The following is a 20,411-nucleotide window of genomic DNA, read 5'->3' as shown; positions in this document are numbered from 1 at the left end:
GTCCATTCACAAGAATGAGAATTTAAATGACATATGGAACTGTATAATATTATTATTATTAAACAGGATTTATATAGCGCCAACATATTACGCAGCGCTGTACATTAAATAGGGACTGCAAATGACAGACTAATACAGACAGTGATACAGGAGGAGAGGACCCTGCCCCGAAGAGCTTACAATCTAGTAGAATGATTGCTCTTTCAATTTAGCAGGTGATGACAATGCAAAATCAAACGCAAAAATATTTGTGAAACATAGAACATTCTTTTTTTTATTATTTATCAGTTATGATGTGGGATGGACACAGACAAAATTATCTGTTTGCTTTTAAAGATCAGCTAATTTGGATAAGCAGCATACAGCAGATTGTTTTTAGGGTTGAATTTATCCTTCTATAGGCGGACTGCCTATTGTTGCTGCTTCCTCCTTAAGTCAGAGGGCTAGCTTTAGTGGCACACCTATAAGAAATTAAAGGTAAAAGACATGCTGGAGCTGGGGACAGAGAATCAAAAAAGGCAGATTGCCCACCCACCATCTACACTGTATATCCAGAACCACAGTCTAGAAGCATGGGAAAATATTAGCCTGCAGGTTAGTTTCAGGAATGTGCACCTGGAGAGTCAAAAACTGCTATTGGGCAGCATCAATAAGGATCCAATAGGAGGTGGCACTGACAGACAGAAGAGAAGTGTGGAGCATTTTATTGTAGTTCTCTTCATTGGCTACCATTTTACCTGAGAATCAAATTCAAGCGCTTGTACTTTGCCTTCAAATCCCTCCACAGTTCTTGTCCCACTTACCTTTCTGACCTGGTAAAAAATACTCCCCTAGCCACTCTCCAATTACCTACTAATGACTTCCTCACTTATAACCTCATCACATGCACGGCTCCAAGACTTTTCTAGAGCTGCCCTGACTCTCTGGAATGGTCTTCCTCGTCCTATGAGGCTTGCTCCTACATTCTGCTAATTTAAAAGATCGCTCAAAACCCATCTTTTCAAACTTGCCTACCCATCTTCTTCTGTCTCTTAAACCCTCACTACTTCCCACCATTCCATATCTCCCCTCTTGTGTGATACTCCCCCCTCCCTCACTCCTAGATTGTAAGCTCTTCAGGGCAGGGTCCTCTCCTCCTTCTGTGTCACTGTCCGTCATTTGCAACCCCTATTTAATGTACAGCACTGCAGAATATGTCGCCATTTCTAACCTTGTCTAACCTTGTTTTAGGAGAACTGGTTGTCGGATTCTCATACTGTTCCAAAGGCTTAAGTACTTTCTGAGATTTTAACCTGGATTAAGTCTGCATTTTTTGCTAGGTAAGTGACTTAGAAATAGCTGAAGCCAAAAAAAACAAAACAGTACTCTTACAAGAAAGTCGGAAATGGCAGCTTCAAAATTTTCCCCCCTCAGATTCTCCAAAAAATAAAGTTGTTGTAAACCTTGGCAATTCAAACGGAGCATAAAATGAGACACATCAGTGAGAACTGACTGATCAGTAAATACAAATCTAATGACAGTGAAAGTCTTAAGCTGCGTACACACCTGCAATTTTTCTCGTTGGAAAGGATCTTTCACGATCCTTTACAACGAGAAAAGACTGCACGATGCATGAACGATGCTGTACATACAGCACCGTTCATGCTCTATGGAGAGGGGAGGGGGGAGAGCGACGGAGCGGCACCCTGCTGCGCGCTCTCCCCTTCCCTTTCATTAGGATCGGTCGTCGTCCATCGTCCATGGATCCGCCAGGACGGTCGTCGGACGATGGACGACGACCGACTGTACACACGGCAGATTTTCGCCCGATAATTGGCCGATACCGATTATCGGGCGAGAAAAATTTGCCGTGTGTACGCAGCTTTAGATGAAAATCTTGGCTTTTTCCTGCAAAGGCGGCGAAGCTTGACCCTATGCATACAGTTTTAGTTTCTCTATCAGTACTTTAGTGTAATGAGGGAGTATTGGTTATTAATAGATAATTTGTTAGATGGGTGGGGAGGAACCAAGTGGATCTGGAATTATTCTGGGAAAGGTGACCTCTGATTTCACATTTTGATCCAATGCTCATTGTGAATTGTTAAGGTTGCTCATTGTAAATTGTGACAGGTATGCTATTAGGTAAACAATGTTTAGTCTTCCTCACAAATAAAATCCGAAATTACTGGGCTATGTACACATTTTAGATGATTCTTGCCTGATAGGAACGGTTAGGCTTGTGTCAGGCGAGAATCTGATAAGTGCACAATAGTTGCCCAATGTTGTTCATGGATCCGTCCTGAAAGATCACTGTACAAGTCAGTAGAGGAGAGCACAGCGGGGTGTCACTCGCTGATTCTCTCTCCTCCCCATAGAACAGAACAGTGCTGTATGTACAGCCCTCATTCATTCATCCATCACTCTTTTTTTGCTGGAAATAAGCACGAAAGGTCATTCCCGGTGACAAAATTTGAACATGTATAAGCAGCTTTAGTTATAAAACATTTAGTGTTTTGAAGTTACACTTCCTATTTTTATAGTCCAGCACATTGTCTGACGTTGATAAGAAACAAAAGGTGCAGAGTTCTCTAAAAGTTGCCTTTACTGATATATATTTACAGGAGAGATATAAATCATTGGTAACCACTTCTCATTTCTTAATCCTGGACTTCTCTTGTGCTGCAAGGCATCATGTGTTTCATTATCTTTTTAACATGTTACACAAAACACAATTCTAGAAGAGGCCTTTAGGCTTTTGTTCAGTCTAAAGCTGCGTACACACTTCCAATTTTTGTCGTTGGAAAGGATCTTTCACGATCCTTTCCAACGACAAGGGAGTGCACGATACATGAACGGTGCTGTACATACAGCACCATTCATGCTCTATGGAGAGGGGAGGGGGGGAGCGACGGAGCGGCACCCTGCTGCGCGCTCTCCCCTTCCCTTTCATTAGGATCGGCTGTCGTCCATCGTCCGTGGATCCGGCAGGTCGGTCGTCCGGACGATGGACGACACCGACTGTACACACGGCAGATTTTCGCCCGATAATTGGCCGATGCCGATTATCGGGCGATAAAAATCTGACGTGTGTACGTAGCTTTAGAGTAAAAAATTGCCTTCAGACAATGCACAACTAGGCATCCAGGATTGTTTCAAAGCAAAAAAAAATGCCTAGTTTGAAGCATTTGCAGAAAGTTCCTATTTAAGATTATGGAGTCAGCAAACTGCCTCTGGATGTGTCATGGATTATGGGGAGTGGGGAAGGTACACCAGAATGAACACATAAGGATAAGGACAAGGGACTAGGCCTTCAACGGCTAGGGGGAAGGAAACGGTCACACCCTACGGACACCCTAACTCCTATCAGTATGAATATCCCCTGATGGTAGAAATATTCATACACCGGAACCTAGGCCCTAGTTGCCCTGAATAGCCCAAGGAGTAGTGACTGGGCTCGAGACCACTGGTTCCTTCCCTGATGAAAGAACCAGCGTCTCCCTGAGGCCTAGTAACAACAATAGAACAACAAAAACACCAAAAGCAGGTCAACTTATCTTAAATAGCAAATGGAGGAGCAGGAACCCTGAAGAGGACAACACACCAGCTCTTCACATCCCAAAAGAGAATATCAACCGCATAGCATGAAGTGTGAGGCCAGACTAAATGGAGGAGCAGTGATGACCACCAGCTGCACCTGATACAAGGGGAGTGGTCACTACAAACAACAACACAGAAACAAGTAAAAACAAAGAGACTGTCAGATAACCTCACTTGCAGCTTGTCTCACAGATGCTCTAACTTCAGTCATGGAAGGGACCGTGACAGGATGCCAAACTCAGTGTCCAAAAAAAAACACTGCAACTCCCCTGTCCAGGAGACAGCAGTGCCATGTTGACTGTTGTTTGCAAACAATTTTGCAAATACCTCAGGTCTGAATATAGCCTTACTGAAAAATATATGGTGTCCACCATTGTTGACCTGCTAAAAATGCAGCAAAGTCTAATTCCTGATTTACATGCTTACTTGCTACAAATAAATGAGCAGGAGACTTATGAATTCACTGGATCAGCACAGCAGCCATTAAAGCATATTTAAAGGATATTTAAAGCATATTTATTTTCAATAAGGCATAAAATCTTAGAAGCTCTATTGATGATAGATTCCCCTGTCAATTCCTCTGAAATTTGCTGAGATATGGTCAAATCTCTCTACAATTCTCAGTTCCTATTAAAACAATGACTCGTTTTCCTACCTAGCGGTCATCTAAAATTGTACAGCTGTCACAATAGAAAATGCTATCTGTAACAACAACAATTATGAACAAATCCAGAGGGAATTGCTGGGGAAGAATTTATAAATATAGCCATAAATAACAACCTCTGGGCACTTTCCTTTCTCTTAGTGATCCTCCTTTTCTCCTATAAATAGATTGCAGTTCATTTACTTAAAGAGTTTAGATTGTTCACACAAAGTGAATTATAAAGCTGCAAGGGCTAATTCAGTTGGCATAGGTAGTGTGGTGACATTGCAAAAAATACCCAGTCATTTCAAAGAAAATGTAAAAAAAAATAAACACGACTTTGCTTGCACATTATTGGTTGTTTGAAGTTATTATAGTGTCACCTCATTTAATAAACTAAGTAAGATATGTCTTGCACATTCAAATTAAAGAGCCTAAACTTTAGTTAATCAATTATATTGCTACCAAGAACACTGGTATTATATCTTCTGTTTTACATCTGTATATGGGTAGTAGTTGGCGTTAAAATACAGTGGATCTGAGAATTGGCATTAGGCAAAACCATGCAGCAATGTACTTTATAGTTAATAAATATGAATGCTTTCAATGTATATAACTAGTACTGCAGGCTGGTGCAATGACTCCCCTTGGTGGAACCTTGGGGAAATTGTGTAAGGAAGAAACAAATCCTCCATTCAAGCATTACCTGTCAACTGAGAAACATAACACATTCATTCCTGGCTTACAAAATATAGATATACAGATAAGGGCTTCTTAGTACTGAATTCCCACTTGTTTCAGTTCAGAGATTCGAAAAAATATATATATGATCCAGGCAACAAACATTTGCCTAGCAATGCTACCCCATCTAATTTTAGCTTTGGATAGGTTACGTGATACTTGGCCGAGTGATTTGCATTGCTGCTGTATTTGCATTGAGCTTGGTTTGTGGTTGTTTCATCACCAGCAGACATAAAAAGATTGCATGTTTTCCCTGTTTTTTTTGTTTAATCTTTTTCTCTGAGGGCACTCCAAAAGCATATTAGTAAAATAAAAAAATAAAGAAATGATCATATGTAGAATCATTACTTTAAAGTAAAAAGCCATGGTATTTGCATAAGACAGATTTAAAAAAATATCACATTAAGAAAAATATCCTTTTCTAAGGAATGATCATTGGGGGTTAACATACAGAGGTTATAGCCTGAAATACATCTCAGAATGAGCAGGTTAATCAGAAGGAGAATAAAAAGTTACAGGGCTCCAGCATGCCGCCTGAACAGTAAAAGATTTACCAAAAACAGAATAACAATATTAATATTATTATAATTATTATAATAAACAGTATTTATGTGTAGTAGTATTTTTAAAGCACCAACATATTATGCGGTGCTGTACAATAAATTGGGATATTTCACTAAGCCTAATACTTATCATACAGATCTGCTATGCACAGAGCAGCATCTGACGGGCCCTGTGATAGTACAGTGGCTACATACACCAAGAAGATTCCCGTGGAACTAACATTCATTTTGTAAGTAAGAAAATAGATGATTCTGTAAATATTGTGTGTTATGACATGTTTAATAGCTAAAAGGAAATAATCCGATTTAGATTTATAGTTAATGTCGCCACTGCCATCATAAGACATGGAAGTTAGAGGTTTGCCATATCCATTAAACATGAAAAATGTTAAATCTGTCACAAACCAATGGTATATGGACTAGGCATATGGTGAACACATAAGTGAAAGAAGTATTTCCAAGAGCCAGAGATATGAGTAACTACATTGATATGCAAAACTAGACTTTTACTGAAAAAGCTGAGCTCATCCCTTTTCTCTTTTAGCTCCTTTTAATGTAATGGGAAGCCATAGAGATAGAGGAAGACTTATTAAGCAAAACTGGAGGGAGGAAGCACCACTCATCAACCACTTGCTATACATTCATTTACATAAAGCACTATTTTTACATTTCCAAACTTTTTGCATCTCAGTTATAGATGACTGTCTCCAACCTCTTTGCAGCAACTGTATTTTTACAAGTGTTCTGTGGCAACTTCATGTCATTGCTCAGGTCCTTCTTGATAGTGACAACGGTGGAACATATCTGCTCAATGTGCGTCAGCACAGCCACCCAGCCAGCCTTAGATGGGATTTTAGCATTTAAATTCATCACATTTTACTTCTATATATTTCACATATGCAACAAGTAGAATTATTTCCAAAACTTTTATTAGCCTTTTCAAAACATCATACAGAAGACTAGATAGCAATGGTTTTACAAAAATACCTTAGTCTGCCACCCTAGGACAGGACGTGTGTGTTTCTAAAAATACAATAAAAAAGCCTGAATAAAAAAACAATACATATAATATTTTAGTTTAGTTACTTTTAAAGCACACCAGTTACAGTCAGTTAAAATTACATTTTTTGGTAGTATATCTAAAGGTCTCTATTTATAAAGCAGAGAATCTGACATTCCCTAAAACATTCCTTCGTGAGAATCAATTACCGCCATTAAAACACATGGACCTGGAAGCTTCCCATTAGGTAATGTCAGATTCTCAGCTTTATAAATGGAGCCCAAGGATGTTTTTTGGATAAAGTAGAGGTTCAATTATTTGTTCTTCTTTATTGTGTTTAGTGTCTTTGCTGGGGATTGGTTCTTCTGTTCGATCATTTTTAAAAGGTGAGGGGAGATCTGACAATGTGAACTCAGGTTCTTATGACAACTCTTCTAGATGGGAATTTGAATGACTTTGAAAAAATATCCCCTCATTTCTTATTGCATTACAGGAACAGGAAGTGAAATTACTACAATAGGATAAAAACAAATGGTTGTGGTTTTAGCACTTACTTATTTAAAACAACTATAAATAATGTAATTTTAATGTTTTTTTAAATGAACCTGACATGTTCCATAATGCTTAAGTAAAAAAGCTGTGCTGAATTGCAGGGAACTTCAGCTACTTGGATTACTTTAAATTCAGTTTAAAGTAAGGAATCTGTTAGGTCCAAGGCCTGAGATGTACAATAGCCACCTTGTTATGTATAGCACAAAATGGCTTTCTGTGTTTTGAAATAGACTCCTGTCTCTTTTTGTATCTGTTGATTTCTCTTCACTTTTGGTCCCCAAGAAGTATTATGAAATGACAGGAATTCCTCTCAGTGACAGTAGTCAATGGACCAGATGTCATTGTTGGAAGATTTGATCTGTCATGGTCTGCATTTGGTTGTGTGAGCTGAGGATGGATCTACTTACCATCCTCTATCCATCTATTTACCATCCTCTGGTAATATTGGATAACATATCCAGCTGGCTGGGGGTAGTTGGGACCACTAATAAATTCCTTGGTGTTTTATAGGAGCGGTCCCCAACCTTTCGAACCTCATGGAGCATAATTTTAAATCCTGCAGACCATTAATATGATTTTTTTTAAAAGATAAATACATTTGTAAAATAATGATCTTCCTAATGCTGCCTGATGAGGACTGTGGAGCCTCTGATTCATTGATCAGCTCACGGTTAGGTGAAGTTTTACTATTGTTACTACTTTTTCTCACTCATTATGGGTTTATTTCATTCGGATCTAGGACCAAACAAGAAATGACAGTTATCAGTCAAATTATTTGATGGCATTACATATAACTGTTGAAGAAAATACACAGTTAAGGTCATACTTACCTGAAAGAGAAATAAACAAATAAAATAAAACAATGGGATGAGAATCGGTATTGGCGGAGCAGGGTGACTGTTGTAATGGTGGAAACAATACTTTAGCGTACGGCTCGGCAATGGTTGCTTCACACAACTTAATATTACACTGACGTCACGTTGCGCCTCCCTTGTTTTCCGTCTCTAGTACATTTAGTGCATTTAGTGCAGTATAAAGGCAAAAATTGTCATTCAGAATATAAGAATTTATTAGAATATTATTTTTGTTTTATTAATAATAAAACATAAACATTTCAAATAATGTCCAATTTTTTCTGTGGAATTTAAATAGACAAAACCTGTAAAAGACATAACACGCCTCATTGAAGATTTAGTTTACTTTAACTGTTATAATTGCTGCTTCCTTTATTTACTCCTTCCATAGACAAGGCCATCGGGAGGACAAGGGCTACTTTTTCTTACCAGGCTCTGATTAAAAGACCTTGACTTTTACAATGTTAGAAGTTTTTAACATGTTGGGGGAAGATGTTTACCTAGTATGGGGTCCAGAATGTCCATAGAATGCATTAACGCACGCGTGTGCAATGTGCAACAAAAAAAAAAATTTCACAATTCAATCCCACAGCGCAGTCGATGGGTCTGGAGGTCTCTTCCATCGGGTCCCGCGTCAACCCGGTATCCGTCTTCGGGCCGGCGCTCCAGGCTCCGCCATCTTCTTCTCTTCATCTGGGTTCTTCTTACTACGTCACCCTACCCTGGCATCAGATCCGTTGACGTAGTTGGGGAAAAAACTTGCCGATCTCACTGCACATGCGTGAGATTGGCTTTTTTCCCTCCTTTTGAGGAAAGAACTCCTTCTGCGCATGCTCGTGCAGGAGCACCCATGAGCACATTTTTCAGCTTTGCGCTCCCATTCATTCTCGATCACCTACGCGACCAATAGTTGGGGGGCGGTGCTGTACCTTTTTTTTTTTTTTTTACAGGTCTACAATTTAAAAAAAAAATTTCATGAAAAACAGTGGATCACTTTTGGTACAGAAATCTAGACCTCAGTGTAACGCCCAGGAGGTTAACATAAAAGGTACGTAAGGTGAGTTTAGGTATGCGTTAAGGTGTACTAATGCACAAAAAAGGAGCATGTCCCATTTGTAGCAATATGCATAATCTGTGTGGGAGTAACATTCATATTACTTTAATGCAACAATGGAAACAATGTATGAGAGGAAAAAAATTTTTTTCTCAGAATAGTTATAATGTTTACAGGCGAATGGGTCAAAGTTTTAAAGCTATTTGAATGCATCTACTTTGTGCTTTACACTGCGTAAAGCGGAACAAAGGCCAACAGGTGAGCAGGTCAGCTTCCTTCACAACCCGCCTGACCACCCACAAGGCTTATAGCATAACACATCCACCTGTTTGACGCTTCCGGGCAGCGTTTCCAGTTACCATGACACCGACGGCTTACAAACACTCTAGCCACACCCCCTTTACCATCTTTGGAATATGATTGGCTTCCACAAGCCTCGTGCCCGTCATATATCCGCAAAGTGTACCAATTATATCTTATTTCCGTAGTGAGACTGACTAACGTTTGCTAGCAAACCACACCCCCTGAGTCCGGCGCCTGCGCTTCCCGCCTTTCCGGTCAGTTGCCGGTGACACCGGGGAGAGGAGGGAACGTTACGGCGGCCGAATGGTAAGGGTGGTCTGGGCTGTGCTAAGTACCTGGTGCTGGTCATGGGTGGCCAGAGTTGTTACTGCGCCATTAATAGAATATAGACACAAATACTACACTGGTTGTAGAGGGCAGGTAGAGCCTTGTCATGTGTATTTACCTGTCTGGTGGGGGCCTCACTCTGCCCTGTCAGTGCGGTGTACACAGGGCGGTAGGGTTATCACTGGACCCAGCGCACCTTCTCTGCTGTTGTCACCCTGACAGGTCTGCAGTAGAAAGCTATAATAAATCAGGATTTACAGAATAATAAATGTATCTCAGTGTGGATTTAAATCTGATTTCCTTCAGCTTCAATGTACAGACTTACCAGTATTCTAGATATTATATATGTATATATGCACATATATTTAGTGCAAGCATTACTACATATAGAGGATTTTTATTAAACAGGATTTATATAGCGCCAACATATTCCGCAGCGCTGTACATTAAATAGGGTGCCATTGCATTGTAGCAGAGCTGTGTGAATTGTAAGACTGGCTGAACACAATGACAAAGCCTCCAGCTGATCCCATATGGCATGCATAGAGTTCCATCCCTTTGTGATACCAGTCAGTGTGGGCACAGTGCTGTCATTGTGGGTGGCATGATTCTCCTCATCACTCTTGTCACTGGGTTACAAATGCATTTACTAGAGATTCTGTGTTCTGCAGTTTAAGGTGTTATAAAAGAAAAAGTTAATTTCCAACAAACTGCCCCCCTCCCATTGCCCTGACCCAATCTCACCCGCCCTCCACTAATACTGGGATCCGATGGCGGCATCACACTGTATACATCTGCTTGTTCCTGTGCAGACCTCTCTGGGGTTGCTCTTCTGCCTCAGGACCGGGCACTATAGAGCAGCAGTCGCCAACCAATGGTCCGTGGCTCTTTTGTTGCGTCCACAGCCCTGCACTACTGCCCCCCCCCCCCTCAATTTAGCAGGTAGGTCTGAGCCTGCGATGATGGGAGTGTGGGCAGGTTCTGGCATCATGACGTTCCTTCGGGGGAAGTTTTTTCTCTTTGAAAGACACGGCTCCCTGCGCATGCACGGTCTGGATTTAGTGGTCCATGAGGTCTGAAAGGTTGGCGACCACTGCTATAGAGGTCTATGGGGCCACACTGCATTTATAAGGGGACTTGTGGCTGCTGGATGTAGACATGCGGTGCTGCAGCACTCATCTGGTCCTGGTAAATATGAATCAGTGGAGGGGGAAGGTGGCTCAACTGATAACATAAAAAACTTACATGTTACAGTTACTAATATTTTAATATATATTTTTATTATGATTGTAATATGTTACAGCAGCCTTTCTCCACCTTTTGTGCATGGCAGAACCCTTGAAACAACTTTCAGGTCCTAGGAAACCCCGGCTATAATTATATCCATAGCTCACATTAAGTTAGTGTGAAGGTCAGTGGGAAGAATAACTCTTACATTGCTGGCCAGTGGGTAGCCAAAATGATCATTGGTGTAACCTAAAGTGACCTGAGAATCACAAAGTGCTCATTGCTCAAGGAACTCCTATAGCAACCTCTGGAGGAATCCTGGTTGAGGAAGGTTGTGGTAAAACTTAGCAGATATTATAGTGATTGCGTTTACTAGGGGTATATGGACGTATTTGGCAATACAACTCATGCTGCAATACCACCGTATCAAAAAAATTGTGAAATATTGTAATAATGTACAGCGCTGCGTAATATGTTGGCACTATATAAATCCTGTTTAATAATAATAATAATAATTCTGTGCAGCATTATCTGCAGGTTCCAGGTCTGGAGGGGGTTCCATGGTGTAAGTGTCATCCTAAAGGGAGGCAAGTTGGTGCAGCTGCCAACATAACCCAAATTTTCACCTGCCATGCTGGTGTTTTGTGCCCTAATTGCCTGCCAGGTTTGCCTTGAAAGCACCAATAAAATAATCCAACTCAGATTCCTGTTCATGTATTAATATTACTTTAAAAACATTGCATTTCCTGGCCCCTGACATCCCTTTCAGCAATGTATATATCAGGTTAAGTTCCTGATGTGCCTTCACCATTGTTGCTTCTATGGCCAGGCAATGGAAAGACAAAGATAACAGAAATGATAAACCGATGAGATTTTTTCAGGCATCTAAGAAATGTTTCCTAGCAACAGAATTTCTTAAAAGTTATAACCTTTATTTACAAAACTGGATTAGTAAAGCCAGCCTAAAAATTAAAAGATTGGGATCACACCATGATTACAAGATAGAATACCAGAAATCATGTATTTCAGGGCCTTTCTAGACAAAATATTACTAAGGAATCATTCTGATATTTCAGGCCATGTAGTGGGACCATTACAAAGTATATACTTATTTCACAATGGGAAAACAAATGCAGTGATAGAGCAATACAGGTGTATGTGATGGGTGAGAATACTTGTATGGAGCTAAAAAAGAAGAAAAAAGTTGATATTGTTTTATCTTCTCTAATATTGCAGTAAAAACTAGTAAATATTTTTTTACACACCCAGGGCTTACATATGTGGAAGAATTCAAAAGGTTAGAAGCTGTATGGACCTGACCTGTGTTATAGATCTGTATATGATGCAGACCCAGCAAGCCTCTCACACACACCCAGCAGTCTAATATGCGTATTTCAGACTCCCAATCTTTATTTCTAGTAATATGAAATTGTCCTTCATAGTTATGGGCTTTCTGAGAGGGGACAGACTCCAGCTTCCAATCACAGCAACTAGTTGAAGTTTTCATTGCTTTGTATAGCGGGATTTTGGGGCTTCCAGGAAGCTCTGTCTGCTTTGTTTCCCTTCATCTAGGCACATCTATATGTCTTCCATACAGTTAGGGTCTCACAGGTTCACTTTAAAAATGTTTAGTGTTTGTTTACACTATAAGCCTGATTTATTAAAGCTCTCCAGGGCTTAGAAAAGATCGACTATAATGGGAGAACCTGGGTGATCCAGCAAACCTTGAGTGGAAATAGTCCAGGCTTGAAGACATTAGCTAACTAATAACAAAGGATTTTGAAGAAGTCCATTCCAGGTTTGCTAGATTCTCCCATGATAGTCTATCCTCTCCAGTCTTGGAGAGCTTTATTAAACCAGGCCTGATATGTGATGTAGTGTGATGTGTTGTTATAATGCACTTCTGCATTTCACTGCCTCACTCAATTAAATAAATCGATTTATGACAATGGACAGCAGCACTGTTGGATGGGCATTGTGGTAAAACTCGTGGCAAATAAATTCCACCAGTGTTACCACAAGAAAGCAATATCATACATGTGTAGTTCTCCATTTTGTTGCTTAGGTTGGTGCCCCCCAACCAGGCATAGATGCAGCTTTTCTCCCATTGACTGAAGCACAAAGCAAGGTGGGCACAATCAGTACAATATTGTGTTTATGTACTATAGCCTAGCTAATTGTTGTTATTTATATATGAATGTAGGTATGGCAAGAAGCTTCATTTTGCTATGAATGCCAGGTGGCGAAGGCTGTGAACTTCAGGGGTATAGTGACACAGGTAGCTGATGCATTATTGTATTATTAGAGTGGTTTTCCTGTTTCTTTGGGTGAAAATTTGTTTATAAAGCAAAAATTTCCCTACAACTATTAACGCTCTTACGCTGACAGCATTATACATGCATAAAAAAGTCTAATACATCTTTTTTTTTATAGGCTTCTTTCCAGAGATCTAACAGTCATGACAAAGTCCGAAAAATTGTGGCAGAGGAAGGACGTACTGCCAGAAACCTGATTGCATGGAGTGTTCCTTTGGAAAGTAAAGAAGGTGAAGGTACAGCTGCACCTTTATGACACAACTGACAACCATTTTTCTTTAAAACAGCGATCCCTTAAATGAGTCCCTTCAACCTTACTTTGTCTTCTGCCCTTGTGTATTAATATTAGCATTGTGACTACTTTATCAGCCAATGGTAATGTTATGGTATTCTTAGGAACAATGGTGTTTGAGAAGTATTGGAACTCTGTACCAGATACCACCTGCAGTGTGCAGTTCTGGATGGCTGTAGTTGGGGGTAGACGTTCCTTTAAATATTTTTTCATAAAGCTGAAAACCCAATTAGTGTGTCACTTCTGAATCAATGTTCACGTTTTCCAGATACAGATTGGCTACCATTGCTTAAATTCTTCTGATGAACTATTTGATTTTGCTGTGTATGACTTAAAGCGGACCTTTTCAGCACATAGTTGACTTTCTCTCATTTGGTTCCTCCCTGGTAAATAACCACATGTACTTTTCCAATAAGGTAACTGCTTTACTATTTGTGGAGGATACCGGGGTCTGGGCTGCCCTTTGCTGACACACTGCTGAACATGCAGATAGACTCTTCTGAAGCCTTTTGGGACTTTGAGGACAATCTACATGCAGTGTGTTGCATGTAGGGTCGGCTAGGAAAACGAGTCATTTGAACAGAGATCTGAATTTATAATTTGTGAATAGTCAGAGGTTTGGGGGGGCAAAGACAACTAATGCAAACCATTTTGATGAAATTCTGCTTTACAGCAGAACTAAACCTTACAAATAAAAATCAGAGAGTGCTAAGGGATAAGTTTAAGCTTCCTCATACTTGCTTTTATGGGTACCTAAAAATACGACATTATGCACATTCTTTTACTAAAATATGTCATTTATTCGTATGACAGAATTTGAGAAGCCTATTTCTGGGATATACTTGATATTAAATACTGAACCAACATGCCTTTTTGTTAAACATGGTTATACGCTTAAATGGGAACTTATCCTAGGGAGAGAGCTGTGGTTGGTAATCTGGGGAATCATATGGGATGGGGCCTGTAAGAGTTTGATCTGCACTATATATAAAGAAAATGCATACAAAATACTTATGCCTTAAGTACCTTACTCCAAGTAAATTGCAAGCTATTTTTCCAAATGTTAGCAATGTGTGTAGGAGATGTGGTACAGAGATTGGCACTATATACCATATTTTCTAGACATGTCCGCTTATAGGGCCTTATTGGATAAAGGTCAATACTTTTCTCTCGGAGATATCGGAAATTCCTGTATCACTTGATGTAGTTACCCATTTTCTGGGTCTACCTACGTCTAATCTCACTAAACTGAATAGAAAATTAGTGTGTCACATCCTTACTGGAGCCAGATGCCTTATTGCTAGACACTGGAAATCCATTTTGCCCCCTGGGCATCATGGACTATTACGCTAGGATAAAAGAAGTGCAGCTTATGGAACATCTTACGGCCAGAATATATAATAGATATGAAAAATTCACAGAATTTGGGCCCCTTGGGAAGCATATAACTACTAATCTTCATTTAGGACCTGGCAATGTATCTCCTCCTATTACTTACTCTGGAATAACTTTGGGGACTTCCTCTAATTCATTCACATATAATTGCCTTCCACTTTAATCCTCCTTGTACTTTCTCCCTTTCCCCCCATCTTTCTTTTTATTCTCTTTGCCTTCTTTTCGTTTCGCCTAGAAATTTCATGTTTAGACAATTGTATTGCTGGATATGTTTACTGCTGTTTATATAGTAAGCCTATTGAAAGAATTTCTCTGTTTTATTGCTAACTTTTAACCACGAGGATTATATTGTGGTAGTCTACTTTCTACTGAAATCTGTGATACACTGTAATTTTTACAAGTCATATATATGTTTTCTATTCCTGGCTATTGTTAAATTATTACTTTGTATTTCTTGGCTAACTTCTTATACTTGTTGTTGTTACTTTTTGTTTATTATTTGGAAAAACTCAATAAAATTGAACATTTTGTAAAAAAACAAAGCTGGTAGAAGGGAAAGCTACCGGTATGTCTCTTCTGTAAGAAAACAGACATACCTGCCGATTTGCAATCTATTTATAAAGCAGTTAATCTGACATTTACTGAAACATTCCCTGGTGGAAAATCAGTTACTGCCATTGAAACATGTGGAGCTGGAAGATTCTCCACTAAGGATTGTTCCAGTAAATGTCAGAATCCCTGTTTTATAAAAAAAAAAAAAAAAAAAAAGAACCCTAGATACTTTAGATATCCAAACTAATTTCATAACAAAATGTTTTGGAGCAAAAAACAACTGTCTTTACTAATTCAGACTTCTAGGGACATGAATGATGTACAACAGGGGTATCAAACTGTGGCCCGGGGGCCAAATCTGGCCCCCGATGTCCTTTTTTTTTGCCCCCCAAAGGAATCCTAAATATGAACTGGGCAGCATGGTGGCTCAGGGGTTAGCATTCTGGCTACTAAAGACTACATTAATTACATATGACTATGGACTATGGTAGGGACATTAGATTGTGAGCTCCCTTGAGGGACAGTTAGTGACATGACTATGGACTTTGTACAGCGCTGCGTAATATGATGGCGCTATATAAATACTGTGTAATAATAATAACTGCAGCTGACCCGCCGCTGCATTGAAATAGCGCCGCTACAACAATTCCCGACATCACTCGCGTCTATAGACCAGCGGCCTCTCTGCCTGTGTGTGGCACCGCATTGGACTGTTTTATACACGCAAATAATGCCAGGAATTTTAGTAGCAGTGCTATTTCAATGAAGAGGGAGTTTCAGCGGCGGGCCACTCATAGGATTTAGCTCCGCATTGGCTGTGTCTGGCATTTCCAGCACTCCCCCTCAGCTGTACATTTCCTTGCTAAAGGCATTAATTTGAATGGTTGGATTTTCATAGAAAAATATTGTTATTATTATTGTTGGCCCGCAACTTGTTCTAATGTTTTTAATTTTGGCCCTCTGTGTATTTGAGTTTGACACCTCTGATGTACAATGTGCAGCAACCTACTGCAATCCATCAGAATTATTTTTTGCAAAACTAAACCAATGCAAGATGAAATCTAATTAGTTACCATGGTTATTACATACTTATAAATGATCATTTCTCAGTGCATTCCTTTCAAATAAGTTTTATTTTAAAACCTTAAATGCCATCCTTTCATTGTGTATGGGATGTGTGTCTCTCCTCAGCCACTAGGTGGTGCTGTGCTCATAACAATTTTATGTTCAGTGGAAGCATTAGGATTTTGTTGCTGTGATGCTACAGATGCCCAGGTTTATATATTTGTGTTTCCTGCCCCCTCCACAAGACTGCATTGTGTTATATACCTGATTTTTTTGGTAGGGGAGCTACCTGACCTGATGTACAAGACCTAAGCAGATCCATTGCATAGTACAATATTCTTTGCACATATTTACTGCCTGTCCTATTAATGTGAATAACATTGATTATTTTAATAAAATGGCACCTGGCAAGGAGTGGGAAAAAATTGAGTAACAAGCGAACAGTTTGTTATTAAAGATAATGTGTGCAAGCAGGAAAAGTAGGCAAGCACGCTCTAAGTGAAGAGTCAAATTGTGATAGATGGATCAGCACAATATTATTAATACTTATTATAACACAGTATTTATCCAGCGCCGACATATTATGCAGCACAAAACCAAAGTCGTGTCACTACCTGCCCCTCAGAGGGGCTCACAATCCAATGTCCCTACCATAGTCATATGTCTTTAATTCAGTGTAAGGCCAAATTTTGGGGAGAACCAATTAACCTAACTGCGTGTTTTTGGAATGTGGGAGGAAACTGGAGTACCTGAAAGAAGCCCATGCAAACACTGGGAGAAACTGCAAACTCAAAGCAGATAATGTCCTGGCCGAGATTTGAACCGGGGACCTAGCACTGCAAACCTAACCTCTGCTAACCTGCTCTGCTCTGCTAAGCTCTGGTCCATGTAAGGACAACTAGAGAATCAATGATAGGGTCATGGGTACCTAAGGCTCATTAATGTGTGCAGGTGCGTGAGGGGACAGGGAAGCTATGCTCTCTGGTCTAATCCTACAGAATAATTTCTGTAACACAGATTTCTGAAAAAGGAATTGCGCAGGATGACTTGTCGTGTAGGGTGCTGTGTAGCCACAGCGCAGTCATACCGATGCTGACCCCTGGCCACAACCTAAAGCATCTACAGGGGCCTGTGAGCTTAGAACTTGACCAAGGAGTTTTGGAAGACGGTGGCCTGCTCTGATCATTTTTTTTTTATATTTTGTAAAAGAGAGGATGTGCAAGGCGTGTGAATGACACTAGAATTATAGATTTGGGTAAAGTGTGGAAAGAGGTAGGAATTTTTAGTGAGATTGTGGATTCTTGGTGAGAAATGAAAGCCTTGCATACAGCTTGTATCTTAAATCTAAGTTATCATCTATTCTAAAAGTAATTTGAAGACAAGCACAGTATTGTATTTACGCTCCGGTACCACAAGCTTCCTGCACTTACCAAAAATGTTGGTTTTATATCTAAATATTAACCTGTTGTAGAGCTATATTTTGAGTAAGTGATAGTTTATAGACCTAGTAAGTTCAGCCTGATTTGACCATTTGGCCTGCTGTACGTTCTACACCTTTCTTCTACCCTTAAGATTTTGGTATCTTTGCACTCCTTCCTATCAGCTGTGCACTTAGACCCGGAGCCCTTTGTTTCTAACCTGTTTCTTGACTGCCCAGTGTGCTGGTTTAATTTCTCAGGTATTGCTAGTATATTATTTGTCTTCAGTCCTACTAGTTAGTAGTAGTCATGTACTTCATTGTCAGAGCCAGACTGTGTGCTCTTGCTTTCTCTGATCGTTAGTTTATTGCTGGGGAGGGGGATTAAAGGAACCTGTTGGTATGCTCTGAATTAGCAAATCACAGGCCTTCTTTAAAGCAGAATTCCAGCCAAAATAGAAATAAATAGGGAAATAGCAAAAACAATTATTGCTGCAGTTGTCATCTTCAGTCTAGCTATTTTCACTGCTGTACTTTTTCATGCCTCTATATATTTTCAGTCTAGTATCATTCAACCCACTTACTCCACGCCCAGATCCCCCTTTTTCTGTACCAGCCTGTTACTGGACATTGAAAGAAAAAGCAGAATTGCATTCCCCTGTCTCTCTGCTTTCTCTTTCATGAACATAAACTGACTGTTTTTTTTACAATGGTTGTTTTTTTTAAAGATGTATATTATGTATTCATGCCTATAAAGTTGCATTCATTTGTGTCATTGTGTTGACTTATTTTTATATCTTAATAAGCAATGTTCCCAAATAATTGTACCACATCTACAACTCAATAAAGATTGGACCGAAAATCCTTCTTGGGACTTTTCAGGTAGAAACAATTAAATAATACTTTTTAATTAATACATCAAACACCCAAAAATATACAATAAGCAAATGACATATAAACCACTACATATCCCACCTCCTTTTGTGTATTACTTCTCCCACTTCCTAGATTGTAAGCTCTTTGGAGCAGGGTCCTCCCCTTTCTCCTGTGTCACTGTCTGTATCTGTCTGTCATTTGCAACCCCTATTTAATGTACAGCGCTGTGTAATATGTTGGCTCTATGTATAAATAATTATAATAAAGTAGTGATTTATAAAACTTATAAAAAAGCTTAAAAAATTGACATAATTAAAAACTGTTCCTCTACATGTTTCACACAAATGGCTTAATCAGGAGGAACACTGATATATTAATCAACATTATTTATCCCATGTGTGGTCACCTAGCTCTGGGAACATCAATGCCAAATAGTAGAAGGCTTTCCTAATAGTTGGTTCCTAAACTTAACACATTTAGATTGTCATTGAGGTGCCGGTTATCCTGAAGAATCATCCAGTCTACATGTTTAAGAACCAACTATTTGGGAATCCTCCAACTATTTGGCATTGATGGTCTAATTTTTATATCTGCCCACAATTTACCTTTAAAATGTATCTTTTTCAATGATACACTACTTACAATATCTAATAACTTGAAATCCCTTTTTTCTGTTTGATATGTCCCCAAGATCTTACAAGTCATGAATTTAATCTTTTTAATCTTTTTCTTTAATGTAAAATATAAAATAAAAACATTTGTGCTGTTTTGGGGATGCCACTTTCAACATTCACTATATATGTAACAACCTATTAGTATATAAACGAGTTTGACTGCATGCAACGGATACCATTAAAAACCCCCATGGGGTTTGGGATAACCTTTTCCACTTCTATTGGTTACAGCACATGAAGTTGTTGCCATACAAAGTGGCCTGCTTTACTATTTACTTCTACCTTGAAATAGTCTTCTGAGGTGTAAATGGTCATATTTATTTACCATTTGCCATCTACAGTTTGTCCTGAAATACAGCAGTGCCCAACCAAGAATTGGTTGGAAAGAAATTGTAGGGGGGTGGAAGCCCCTATATTGTGACCCATCTCCTCAATAACCACCCAAAAACAGCCGGGTAGTTACTGAAAAGTGTGGGGTGGTGCGCCCAACTAAAAGGCTGGGGAGGACACTGTACAGCATCATGCAATGTATTCTAAGTAAATAATGTTTCCACCTTCAGAATATAACTGGTTGTCTTTTGACAAAAAGCAAAAAAAACCCACTTATCATTGTCATTTCTTCTAGAACTGCTACACATTCTAAACTAAAACATCCATTCCCCAGTATGTAGAGCTAGAAGAAAAAAAGAGATGAGGAATAGAAGTATTTTTCAAGGCACAGAAACATGACTTTGAGCATGAGCAAAAATTAATCATAAGGACTCCGTTTTTTGCTTCTACTTCTGCAAGTAACGATAGTCTCTGTGCCCCGGACTTGGGTCACATATTGATTATGGGAAATACATCTCCTTCCAAGGGGCTGTCAGTGGTCAGGTTACACGGAAAGAGAATACAAAATCAATGCACAAAATGGGATACATCTCTTGGCAATCAATATTTCGTACTGTACAGCCATGAATAAACCATCACATGGCCTGCCTGCAAG

The 20,411-nt window shown here is 39.4% G+C and overlaps 1 protein-coding gene across 1 annotated transcript in view; it reads left to right on the top strand.

Moving 5' to 3' along the window:
- The first annotated feature begins 9,519 nt into the window (after positions 1 to 9,519).
- Positions 9,520 to 20,411, top strand: part of SCAPER (S-phase cyclin A associated protein in the ER) — a 150,842-nt gene continuing 139,950 nt past the window's right edge. The window contains exons 1-2 of the mRNA XM_072402028.1: positions 9,520 to 9,592; positions 13,274 to 13,391. Of these exons, the coding sequence (XP_072258129.1) occupies positions 9,590 to 9,592; positions 13,274 to 13,391 (121 nt within the window). The 5' untranslated portion in view covers positions 9,520 to 9,589. The remainder of the gene's footprint in view (positions 9,593 to 13,273; positions 13,392 to 20,411) is intronic.

Source organism: Pyxicephalus adspersus, chromosome 2, assembly GCF_032062135.1.
Source record: "Pyxicephalus adspersus chromosome 2, UCB_Pads_2.0, whole genome shotgun sequence".
NCBI classification, from domain to species: Eukaryota; Metazoa; Chordata; class Amphibia; order Anura; family Pyxicephalidae; genus Pyxicephalus; species Pyxicephalus adspersus.
The sequence above is the reverse complement of the archived record's forward strand: the minus strand, read 5'-3'. Positions and strand labels throughout refer to the sequence as shown.